The 12,067-nt window shown below is 39.1% G+C and overlaps 1 protein-coding gene across 13 annotated transcripts in view; it reads left to right on the plus strand.

Moving 5' to 3' along the window:
• Positions 1-10,615, plus strand: part of LOC143296683 (transmembrane protein 198-like) — a 44,950-nt gene extending 34,335 nt beyond the window's left edge. For 11 of the 13 annotated variants that reach the window (XM_076608752.1, XM_076608718.1, XM_076608784.1 and 8 more), the window contains 4 exons: positions 909-1,205; positions 2,484-3,047; positions 3,504-3,628; positions 5,262-10,615. In XM_076608752.1, coding sequence (XP_076464867.1) covers positions 1,007-1,205; positions 2,484-3,047; positions 3,504-3,628; positions 5,262-5,402 — 1,029 coding nt within the window. In that variant the 5' untranslated portion in view covers positions 909-1,006 and the 3' untranslated portion in view covers positions 5,403-10,615. The remainder of the gene's footprint in view (positions 1-908; positions 1,206-2,483; positions 3,048-3,503; positions 3,629-5,261) is intronic. The other 2 variants (XM_076608805.1, XM_076608812.1) reach the window with 2 other exon arrangements.
• The last annotated feature ends 1,452 nt before the right edge of the window (positions 10,616-12,067 follow it).

The following is a 12,067-nucleotide window of genomic DNA, read 5'->3' on the forward strand; positions in this document are numbered from 1 at the left end:
CCCTGGCAGTGATGTTCATGTATGACTGTGATGTATGGCTGTGAATGTGCAGTCAGGTGTACATTGAAATGTTCTGCTGATTAGGGGGGTGGTTGGGTAGAGGCAGTGCTTTCAGAATGATCCTCTTTCCAGGATAATGGCTGATCCCACCCTCCCAACCCCCTTGTCAGTGCTTGGTTTCTGTTCCAGTGAGTTTTCAGCTTTTCTTTGTGTTGTGTTATTTTTTTGTGGAACTGGAAGGGATAATAGGGAGAGAACATAGAATGAGAGGTATGAATGATAGTGCACACTTACATGCACTGTCACAATTGTGCAGAAGGGTATACGTACATGCATGTTTTGTATTCATCTGCTTATGATTTTATGCATGCACTTCCTGAAATAGATATTTACCTGTGTGGGTGTGCACATGTATACACACACATGTTCAGTACACCCCACAGCATGCACATTTCAATACTTAACTAGGTCAGCAGCTGTGAACGGTACTCAGTGAATCATACCTGGCTGTTATTGTATTATGCCCCTAGCAACATATGGATCAGTGGGATATATCTGGCCCCGAACTTACCAGTGAATGTGTGAATACACACATCACACAGAGCTTGCTGGACCAGATGTATAGGTAAATAAAGGTTGCTGGATCATGCCTTCTCATCACAAAATGCATTGTTAGATGTTCTGGATTATGATGGTTACGTTCTGTATGGTAGTATGTATACATGTGTATGTATGTGTGCAAGCACATGTCCAGGATAAAGGGAGAGTGTGTGAAAAAGAGAGAGAGAGAGAGAGAGAATGCAGAAAAACATATTTGAATGGAAGTATTTCTCAGCATGCTATGTTACAATGACTGTGTTTGAACTTAAGTGATGTCCCCAAAATGAGATGTGTGTTGTGGTTTTCAGATGCTGCAAGCTGCTGTGGTGTTGCTTGAGAGTCTGTGTGCTGCACCGGCACTGCATGTGACACCCCCTCCCTTGGGCACAGCCACTCCTCTCTCACCATGGCTGACGGCGACGTGTTGGTGACCGGGGAGAACAGCGGGACAGTGACCAGCATGAACCTGACCACCACCCCCTGGACCACCCCCCAGCCCCATGGGGAGGGTCTGCGCTGTGACTATGTGGACACTGACTACAGCGTCGTCCCCGCCATCCTGTCCTGCATGTGCTTCATGTTTGGGGTGCTCTACACTTTCTTTGGTGGGTGATGGCGGAGAAATGAGCTGTGAGAGTGTTTCAGCGTTGTGTTGTGAGATTTTGTCAGTGTTCTGTTCGTGTGCCTGAGAAATTGCGTCAGCATTGTGTTCCTATGCATGAGAGATTGTGTCAGCATTGTTCCTATGCATGAGAGATTGTGTCAGCGTTGTTCCAATGCGTGAGAGATTGTGTCGCGTTGTGTTTCTAGATTGTGTCAGTTTTGTGCTCTGTGCCTGAGAAATTGCGTCAGCATTGTTCCTATGCATGAGAGATTGTGTCGCTTTGTGTTCCTATGCATGAGAGATTGTGTCAGCGTTGTTCCAATGCGTGAGAGATTGTGTCGCGTTGTGTTCCTAGATTGTGTCAGTGTTGTGTTCCTGTGTGTGAGAGATTGTGTCTGTCTTGTGTTCCTATATGGTAATGGCTGAGAAACAAACCATGATTGACATTGTGGGTGTTGTGCTCCTGGGAACATTTTTGTGGGGGTTATTTTGATAAATGATGGCCCTGAATTGGCTCTTTCGTGGTCAGCTGGACTTAGCAGCATGATTTGATTCGAACCCTTACTATGCATTACATGTTGATGCCATAGTATGTTCAGTGTGTTCAAATGTACATCTTAAACTCAGCAACAGTACAATCCAAATCATTTCCTGTGGTTCATGGGTGAAAAGAGACTGGTGGTCCACAGAGGCAGTATCTGTCCTGTGCTTCGGGATATGAAAAAGACCCCAACATTTATGTAGAAAATTTATCTTTTTTTTTCTTTTCTTTCTTGACCCATGAAGCAAGCTTGGGGAATCTAATATTTTCTTTTCTTCTGCAGACTTTGTTAAGTTGTTTATTTGTTTTTTAAGTTTTCTGAAATCTTTCATCTGTTGCCTGTGTAGAAGTTCAGGATGCCTTGGAATTTCTGAGTATTTGAATCCTGGAGAAAACAGTTCTGAGTTTAAGATGTCTCTGGGTCTTCTTCAACCCATGATGTACAATGAAAACAGGCAATCCTACAGTTGTACAGTTTGGTTGGAATAACTGATGCTTTCATCTTTTGGTTTCTGTCAGAACAAAAATAGATCCCATTTGTCAAACATACATCATCATATATATATAATGCACACTAATCATGTGAGCATCTTGAAAAGTTTTTTTGGTTTTCTCATAACCAGACGGTCTTGAATCAGGAAGAGGAATTGTGTTTAACATCCCATCACACTTACTGGTGATTGTAGAAATTTGATTAAAGTATTAATGCTCACAAACCTTGCTACCCCTCCATTTCAGGTTACCGGTTCTTCAAGGCGGTGATGTTCCTGACTGGCTTCATCTTCGCCTCCATCCTGGTGTACACCATCTGCCAGGAGGAAGACGCCTTGCCTCCAGAGGGCAACATTGGTGTGGCAGTGGGCGCCGGCATTCTGTGTGGCCTGGTCACCATGCTCATACAGTATGTCGGCCTCTTCCTCACCGGCTTCGACTTTGGCGTGGCCCTAGGCATGGGGGGTCTGATTGTGGTGGAGCAGTTCACTCACCCCGAAACCAAGTGGATCCCCATCGGCGTCCTGGTCGGGGTGGGGCTGGTGTTTGCCGTTCTGGGCCTCAAGTTCCAGAAAGCTGTGACCATTTTAGGGACGAGCGTCCTGGGTGGTGCGCTGATGGTGACATGTTTGGACTACTTCATCGAGCAGGCGGCCATGTTGCAATATACCTGGGACCGCATCAAGGGAGATCACTCCACTGCTGTGTGTTGGTACAGTTGGGTCATCCTGGGTTGCTGGCCCTTCTGTTTACTTGTCGGTGTGTTGGTGCAGTGGCGAATCACAGGGATGGGCATCGACCACAGGGAAGGTAACGTGTTGACTTTTGGTTCTTCACTGCATCTTATGACGCCAGTAGTATAAAAGTATTAGGACTATAGAGGGATTATGTAGTTGCTGAGCTGTGATTAATCTTGTATTGATTGAAGTTCATGTATGCCAGGTTCTATCTTTTGCTTCTATTGCCTGTGAAAATGTAGATTAAAAGAAAGTAAATTTATTGGCCAGGTGAGAAAGCATACATCGCCCTATACATAAAGGGACATGGCATTTGCTGCGTGTCCATTTTAACTGATACCATGAAGTTTACTGCACACATGATGAAGCGTTTTCGGTCAGTTAATTTTTAACCTGTTGCATGAATTTTATGGCAATATGATTTCTATCTGTCCATTTTAACTTGTAGTATGAAGTTTACTTCACCTGACGAAACGTTTTCTGCGTGCCCATTTTAACACGAGGCCTGAAGAGTACCGTGTGCTTTCAGCCTTACACAGCCGCAAGGGCATCAACCTGCAGAGGCTGAGGATGCGGCAGAAGCGGGAGGCTCAGCAGACACGCTATCGTCACCTGTATCAAGTGCGACGTGTCAACGGCGACGTTATCTCGCAGGTGATATTGTCCAGTAACATGCATGCCCTCCTTTTTGCATGCATTGGTGTAGCAGGGTCATCATGGTGGATGGCTGCTTGAGACCCTGGATGCTTGCTTTCCTTGTTGGAATCCACAGAACTGTTCAGATTACGGTTTTGCTTCTTTCTTTTTTTTTTTCTTCTTCTTTTTTTGTCGTCTTACTGGTTTGGTTTGGTTTGGCTTCTTTTTTTGTTTGTTTGTTATGCTCTGAATGATTTTTTTAGATTGAGGATATTGGAAGATTGGAAAGCTTTGTAGATTCTGTTGTTTGGTTGCTTGCATTGATGCTGTAGACAGATTCCTGTGTGATGTTGGTGTTAGTGTCTTTTTAAAGTTCTTTGCTGCTTTTTTTGCTTTTTTTGGTGCTTATGTTGTTGTTTTATTCTTACATTTTTCTTTGGAATAATCTACTTCATAGATTTTTATGAGTGTGGTTTATTTCAGGGGGTGAGGGGGATTTAGTTGGGTTTCTTTTAGTGTGCTTGTTTATGTGTCGTTGTCTTCTTGACCTGCTTGATTTGAATGTCTTTAGTACTCTTGCTCATTTTTCACTCTCAATTTTTCCTATTTTGTTATTTACTCTCAATTTTTCCTATTTTGTTATATTATCTATATGATTACTAAAAATGTTCGTAGTAGCAGTAGCAGTTTGTTTTTATATTAAAAGTGCTTTTATTTGTCTCCGTTTTGTCTTGCATGTAATGTTTGATTTTTGGAAGCCTCTCTGATTGAACTGGCTTGTGATATTGTCAGCTTTGGGCTTCGCTGCTTGTTTTAGTGGGGTTTTTTTATTTCTTATACTATATATTTATTTTACTCTGTGCATTTATGTGTTTGTGTAAATGTCTGTATGTATTGTGAGTATCTGCTCTATGCTTCAGGCATGAAAGATTGAAGTTGTATACTTATATGTTTGTAATGTTGACCACCAACCTTCATACACACACACCTTACTCTCCATTATTTTAGGGGTGGGTGGGGGATGGGGGTTCACTTTGATAAGTATGTAAGCTAAGCAAAAACAATCTGAAGATAGTGTAATCTGTGCTTTTGAAAAAAAACAAAAAAAAACACCACCACCAACCTAGATATGTAAGCTAAGCAAAATCAATATGTGCTTTTTTTTTTTAAATCTTCAATTGCTCTCTAGATATACTCTGTATCTCATCCCTCTCTGTCTCGTTCAGTGTGACTGTTTTACTCACTGCCCTATTTATTGGTTCTTATGCTACCTTATTGATACATATTTCAGTCTTTTCCAGTCATATATTCTATAGGGTGAGGCAGATAGAATCACCAGGTGATGAGTCCATTTTTATGCATGGTAAATTCATGCAAGGTATTTGTTCAATATTATCGTTTTTATGTATGCATGGTAAATTCATGCAAGATATTTGTTTCATATTTGCTGTTATCACTTTTATATATCCTACGTTCCTTTGTTGACTACTGTAGCATTTCAATTGCTACATTTTGTATTGTCACTCTGTTACCTGCATTCATTTGTTGTCTAATGAAACATTTTGAAAATTGCTACATTTCATATTGTCACTCTGTATCCTTTCTCGCTGTTCTTCCCACCCAGTAAACTGACTGATCTGCCTGTGTGCAGAACTACATTCAGAGCGTCAGAGAGAAGATGTCCCCCGCCATGCAAAGCCTGACGACCATCAACCCTGATCCCTCCACCACCACGGAAGTGGAGAGCGCCACCACAACCCTCACACAAGTCACAGGCAGCGGTACCACCTAACCTGACCCTGGGACGTTCACCGCAGTCATAGAAAGCATGTCCGCTCGATGGTGGGTCCATGCATCGACCTGCTGGTGTTTTTGTATGGAGCAGTTGTTGGTCTGAGGGTTGGATGAGGCAGCTTGGCCTTAGTGGGCGTCAGTGGAGAGTCACACAGACACACACACTGAAGACACTGACTGAAACAGGCTGCAAAGTTGTTAGGAGGTCATGATGTTGAAAATAAGGCCCCTCAATTTGAGCAGCACTCTTTTGGTCAGGGGATGAAGATGTGAAGCAGGTTGTGATGGGGAGGCACAGAAAAACAACTCACCTGGAATCAGAAGATTCTGAGAACTCTGAGAAATGTCGGTTATCTGATAGCATGGGGAGTTGTCAGTAACCCGTTAACCTGGGAGGGTTGTCAGCTATGTGATAACTCAGAGAGTTCTCAATAATCTGATTACTTGTAGAGTTGTCAGTACTCTGATAACTTGAAGTGTTGTCAATAGTCTTGATAACTTGAAGAGTTACCAGAAATTTGATAACTTGGGAGAGTTGCCATTGTATCGATGGATCTGAATTTGTGGAGTGTTAGGGGGTGGGGCTGAACTGTGGGCAGGTTTGCACTGAAGTCTCTCTGACATGTGTAAATATAATTATATTATAAAAAGAGAGAGACCAAAAGTTTCATTGCTGCAGTCTGTGGTAACTTGCAACTCGAACTGCTTTGTGAAACCTACAATTCCTGTGCTGTTGGCTTCATTTTGGCTGGATGGAACAGCTGTCTCATTAGAAAATAAGATGATGAGGAACAGTTGAAACGGACAAGTCACAACAGTATTGCTTGAGCTCAGCATGTGGGATTTTTGGAATTGAACTGCACATAAATGCAATCACAACTTTTTTTCTTTCTCTTTTTTTTTTTCATGGGGGGAGTAGAGCAGGGGGGAGGGTTTTGGTTGTGTTCTTTTTTTTAATGTTCCATTTTATTCATGGCATTGGACAAAATTACTTCCTTTTTTTTTTTTTTAATAAGTCAAACAGTGGTTTGAATAAGCTCTATCTATTGTGTCACTGATCAGCATGAAAACATAAAGAAAAATGATCAAGTGGGAAAGAGAAAATTAAAGTATTTGTAACCAAATCTGTAGGGAAAATTATGTAATTATGGAGTCTTTTGTGGGGGGGATCACCATTTATTTCATGTGGAAGTGACTGGTTACCTAATACACAAAGCAGGAGTGATGGCTGTGGAAGGTAAAGAAAAACCACACACAGAGATCATGATTGTTTGTGTTGATTTTATGACATGTATAAGAAACTCAGAAAGTTATTTTATTGCCGAGACAGTATCAGTGAAATTGTGTACATGTGTGTGCGTGTAAGGGAGAGATACGAAGATCATGTGTTGATGTTCTGTGCAAGTCCTGTACCTGAAGATAAGAGCTCTTGGAAAAGATTTCTATTACTACTAAAAGTGTGTGTGTGTACACATGTATACATGCTTGCACTCCACGAGTTGATAGCCTTGTGCATGTGTGTACATGAATACACAGATACAGAAACTGGCCAGGCCTGTCATGATTTGTTGCTATTCCAGAAACTTTGATCATGATGTCAATTATTACAATAGTTTTGTTCCAACCACAAATTGGCGATTATTATACCACAAAAAATGTTGGTTTTCTTCTCTCTCTCTTTTTTTTGCGTGTGAAACTTTCTTGCATTTTGAAGTGACATAGTGTATTTGAACTTCTGTCGTTTATTATGTTAGTGTTTTCTTTGAACTAAGTGTTTGTGAATGTTAGTTTGGTCACTTTAAAATGTTGGAATATTCAAGCAAATTCATGGTGTTGGAAAGAAGCTGGGAGTTTTGTTACTGTCACAAATCCACAAGCTTCCCTAGAGAGCTTTGTTTTGCTTGTTTTTCTGTTCACAGTTGTAGTTTGAAACTAATGTGTGCAGTACTTGTGCATAGTGGGTCACTGTTTCTGCTCCTTGTGTGTGTGTGTGTGTGTGTGTGCTTGTGTTTCGTCATCTTTGGGTGCTTTGATGTCATTAACTTGTGGTTTTAAACAAAGAGTGTACAAACGCACACACATGCAGTGCCAGTGATTGTGAAAGTCAGTGTGTGTGTGTGTGTGTGTTGCAGCCGGGTTTGTGACAATGGTTGTGTAGTAGTGTTGCAGCTGGTTTCAGGAAAAAGCTTTGAAATTGATATGTTTATTTTTTCTTTCTTGTTATTATTATTTTGTTTTTATTTATTTACAATTTTGTATAGTTTTATACTTAGTTTGTATGCTTCTGTTTAAAAATTCAGTTGTGGTATGCTAGCATTTCAGCTGCTTAAGTGGATTGTTTTGATCAAATATTGGCTTAGCTGGTAAGTTACTTGTGGTGAATGTTTTTTTTGTTGTTGGTTTTTTTGTTTTTTGTTTTTTTTTCGATCTTTTCTTTTCTTTTTTTTTTGGCGGGGGTGGGGTGGGGGTAAAGTATGATAATTGATATATGTGGTATTCCTTATTTGCAAGTGAAGCTTGATTTTAATACTCTTCTTTTGTAGTAAGTTTTTTCTTGGTATGTTTTTATATTTGATGAATTGGTTGTATGTGTTACAGTACATTTCTTTGAATTTTGAATGAAAGTGTAAGATGCTTCAATTGAAAAAAAAAACAAAAAAACTTGAATTTCTTAAACATTGAACTTCACAGTTAGCTGCAGACGTGATGCTTTATATTTTCTTTAGCATAGCTTTTTTTTTTTTTTTTTTTTTTTACTGTACCATGACAACCATGTTCATTCTTATGTCCCTTCTCCTGATCTGATGTGAAATAAAATCAAGAATCACAGTGCTTGTTAACACAATTAGTTTGCTAAAGTTGTAGAATATGTGTTTTATAACAGTGTATCATGTGTGTGAAAACATGATGTTCTAGACCTTTATTTTTCATTGTAATTCTGCATCTACTGTTTTATTTTTTTTGATATTTTTTTAGTGTGCATTTGTTTTTTGTTTGTTCTGCTTGTAAGTTATTATTTGTGCATTTACTTTGCATACTGTTATGTTTCTCTTCCTGTTATTGTTTTTTCATGCTTTTATGCATGACTTCTGGTGTCTTTCTTATGGGTGGTGGGAATGTTTTGTTTGTTGTTTTTTCTTTGTATTTTGTATTATTTATTTTCATTTTTGCATGTCACAAAATAAACATACACAACACAACAAAAACATATTTAACTAATGAATTTAAGGACAAGACATTGAGTCACAGCTCAAAACTTTACATACAACTCACTCACACACGCATGCGTGCGCAACTGTTTGCACAGTTTACAGATATTCTTTTCATTCAGAGCATTCACTGTTGGGGAATCTGGTGTCCCCAAGTGGTAAAATGCACAGAGCATGCACATTTGGTATCCTGTTCAAAACGAAAAGCCAGAGAAGTTAGTTGAGAAAAGGTTGGAACGGGGATACTAGACTTTAACAGCAAGAGGAATCTAATTTCACATTTGGAAACTGAATTCAACATGATTGCCACGAAACTTGTCTCAAAGCTGATTTCATTTCTCAGAAAAAAAAAAGTACATCTCTAGTAGCAAGCACATTGCACCTGCGTGTGGTGTTTTGTATTGTTTACATTCATGTCATACTTTACATCGTTTCATTTTTCTTCTAATTAAAGAATAGAAACAACCTTTTCCGTGTTCTGTTGAAAACTTTTAGAAATAATGTCCACTTTGCTTGCATTTTTGTGTATGTTGTGTATTTCTTGCACGTGAAAGGGTGCTACACCTTTGTTCTGTACATGCTGTGGTACATGCGGTACCCGTGATTTGATGCAGTGTATCCGTAGGACTGTCTGTCACAAGGAATTGAAACAATTTGCCATACATGGTGAATTGTCAGCTTCCATTTGCCATATGCCTGTATGTTTCTTGCATTATTCTGGGAGTGGTTTGTGGCTGTGCAGATTGAGAGCTTCTAGTCCTGATAACATGCTTGCAATCTGTTTGTGAGGTTCAAGATTTAAATATTAATTCCCATGATACTTGTGAACTGATGTTTGTGTGCGTAGATGTGTATCGACATGTGCTGGGATGTGTATGCGTGCGAGTGGGAGCATCTTTGCATTTTCGCTGTTGTTACTATATTGATGACATGCTTTTGATTCTGTACAGTTCCATTATGCTGTTGTGTTACAAGTTCTGTAGTGTTTTTCTCTTGCACAGTGACAGGCAATGGTTCAGTTGGTTTGCATCACTGAAGCTTTCCCCTACCTTTTTTGTGATGGCTGAATTAAAACAGTCCTACCGTCATGTCTCAACACTCGTTCAAAACAAAAAAAATTTGGTTCATTCTATCTGTAGCACCTTTTAAAAAAAATAATAATAATAATAATTTTTTTTAGTGAATTTCACCTTGAAATAGATTTGCAAATCCCAACATAAGCATTCCAGATTGTGTGGTTGAAGTTCTGAAAAAGATTTTGATAGCATGGTCCTGTGGGTCATTGAGTTCTTCTGTGGATTGTGTTCATCCAGTAAGTCATCCTTGGTTCTGCTCTCTTTTAATGTAGGTAGTCATGTTTCTTGGGATTTGTGTGTTTAAAAGGTCTTGTATAATTCATTTAACGTTCTGGTTTTCTTGTGAAAACAGTATGTGGCATTAGGAAAGGGAAATGCAGATCAAGTATTTTGAATTGCCTTGACATCATTTACTTCTTTTGTGTCTGAGTTTAAGTCTCAGATATCCGTTTAGTAGCTTGGAATGAGTCATATCTGGATTTGTGACATAACCAGTTGAATGAACTGGATTACCTCAGATCTTAAATGTTTCCTTTATGGAATAGCTGCATGGAACAATCTGTTGACTGAAAACGTTTTTGAAGATGTTTCCCAGTCAATGAACCAAAACAGAATCAGTCTTGCAGAGGCTGGGATTTACAGTTCACATGATACTTTTACACATTTACTTTTAGAATGGATTAAAGTTGGGTGAGGCTTAAATATACAATGCCACAACACATACTGGTGGGATGGAGGGGGGGGGGGGTCCTTTCTCAAGGGAGTTAATTAGCAGAAGTACATTGTGAACTTTTTTTTTTCTTTTCTTTTTTTTTAAACAAAAAATCAGTAACAAATACATCCAAGATTTTGTTCACTGTTTTTAAATATTACATTTTCTGTTAATGTACTATGTCTTTGGGAATAAAGAGATTTTCTCTTTTGTATGTTGCTGAACATTTGGTGTGAAAGAATGCAGGGACTGTGTGAACTGTGAATAAGCGTGAGAGGAAAGTACACAAGTATAGACAGGTAGCAACACGGTACAGTTCACGCCGGATATAAGCAGCTCGGATATAAGAAAACTCGGTTATTGCCAACGAATTTTTTTCCCCCGGCCAAACTCTTCTTTATTATGTATTACAAAAACTCGGATACAAGAAACTCGCTTATAAGAAAACTCGGTTTTAGGAAAGCAAATTTCTTGTCCCGCTTGATACAAAACCTCGGATATAAGAAACCGAAAGTACATTTCCAAGAAAATTTTAATCATTCTAAGAAACCGAAAGTGCATTTACTGGGCCATGGGACAGGCACATGATTGCGCATTACACTGTATTATTTTCTTGAATTGGTTCTTTACCATTGTATGATAAATTGAATGTTGGCAAAACAAAAAATACGAGAGCCTGTACTTCTTTCCAGCAGCAATGGCGGAGAAAGCGAGACAGAGACAATCACTTTCTCTGAAGAGAAAAATTGAAATAATTGATTATGTTGAGAAGAATCCCTGCAAACAGAGGCAAACAATTGCCACTGAGCTGAGTGTACCTGCTTCTACGCTGTCCAAAATCATAAAGGACAAGCAGAAATACTTGCAGCAATATGAAACCAATAAAAACCCAGACATGAAGCACAACAGAGGACTGAAACTCGAATCGGTGGACACAGACCTTTTGAATTGGTTCGCAGCAACACGGTATGTTTTGCCTCCCCCCCCTCCACCCCCCTCTCTCTGTCTCTCTGTCTTATTACATATTATTATTATTACATTATTATCATTATTGTTAATGTGATCCTTGATAAGTGATGCATTTTTTTTGTTCTATTGTTATATGTTGTTTTTATTATTATTTTGTATTTTGGCCTGATTGGGAGCTCTCACTCTCTCTCCTAAGCCCTTTTTTGTTTGGTTGGTTGGTTGGTTTGGTGGTGGGTTTTTTTTTTTCTTTTCTTGTTTTTTTTTTCTTTACCACATAGCCAGCGTTACAGTTGGGAAGCAAAAACAGTATTTTCATGTTCAAACAAACAAATCTGACATTGAAGGACACAAGCGCACTGGTGTATATTAACTCTACACATATACAGTATATTCTGTGCAGGTCTTTAAGAGAAACCAGATATTTCTTAATTTAATGCAAAACATACACGAACTGAGAAAAAAGAAATTTTTAAGCCTTTTTTTCATTGAACTCGGTTATAAGAAATATTTTTTCAAAATACTATCTTATACATGTATCCGACCTTTAAGATTTTATAAGAAAACTCGGATATAAGAAACCCCCCTTCGAGTTTCTTATAACCGGCGTGACGGATATAAGAAAACTCGGATATAAGAAACCAAAAAATGCTCCCCCCTCGGGTTTCTTATATCCGGCGTGTACTGTATGTATCCAAGG

This window comes from Babylonia areolata, chromosome 2 (genome assembly GCF_041734735.1).
Source record: "Babylonia areolata isolate BAREFJ2019XMU chromosome 2, ASM4173473v1, whole genome shotgun sequence".
Lineage (NCBI taxonomy): Eukaryota > Metazoa > Mollusca > Gastropoda > Neogastropoda > Buccinidae > Babylonia > Babylonia areolata.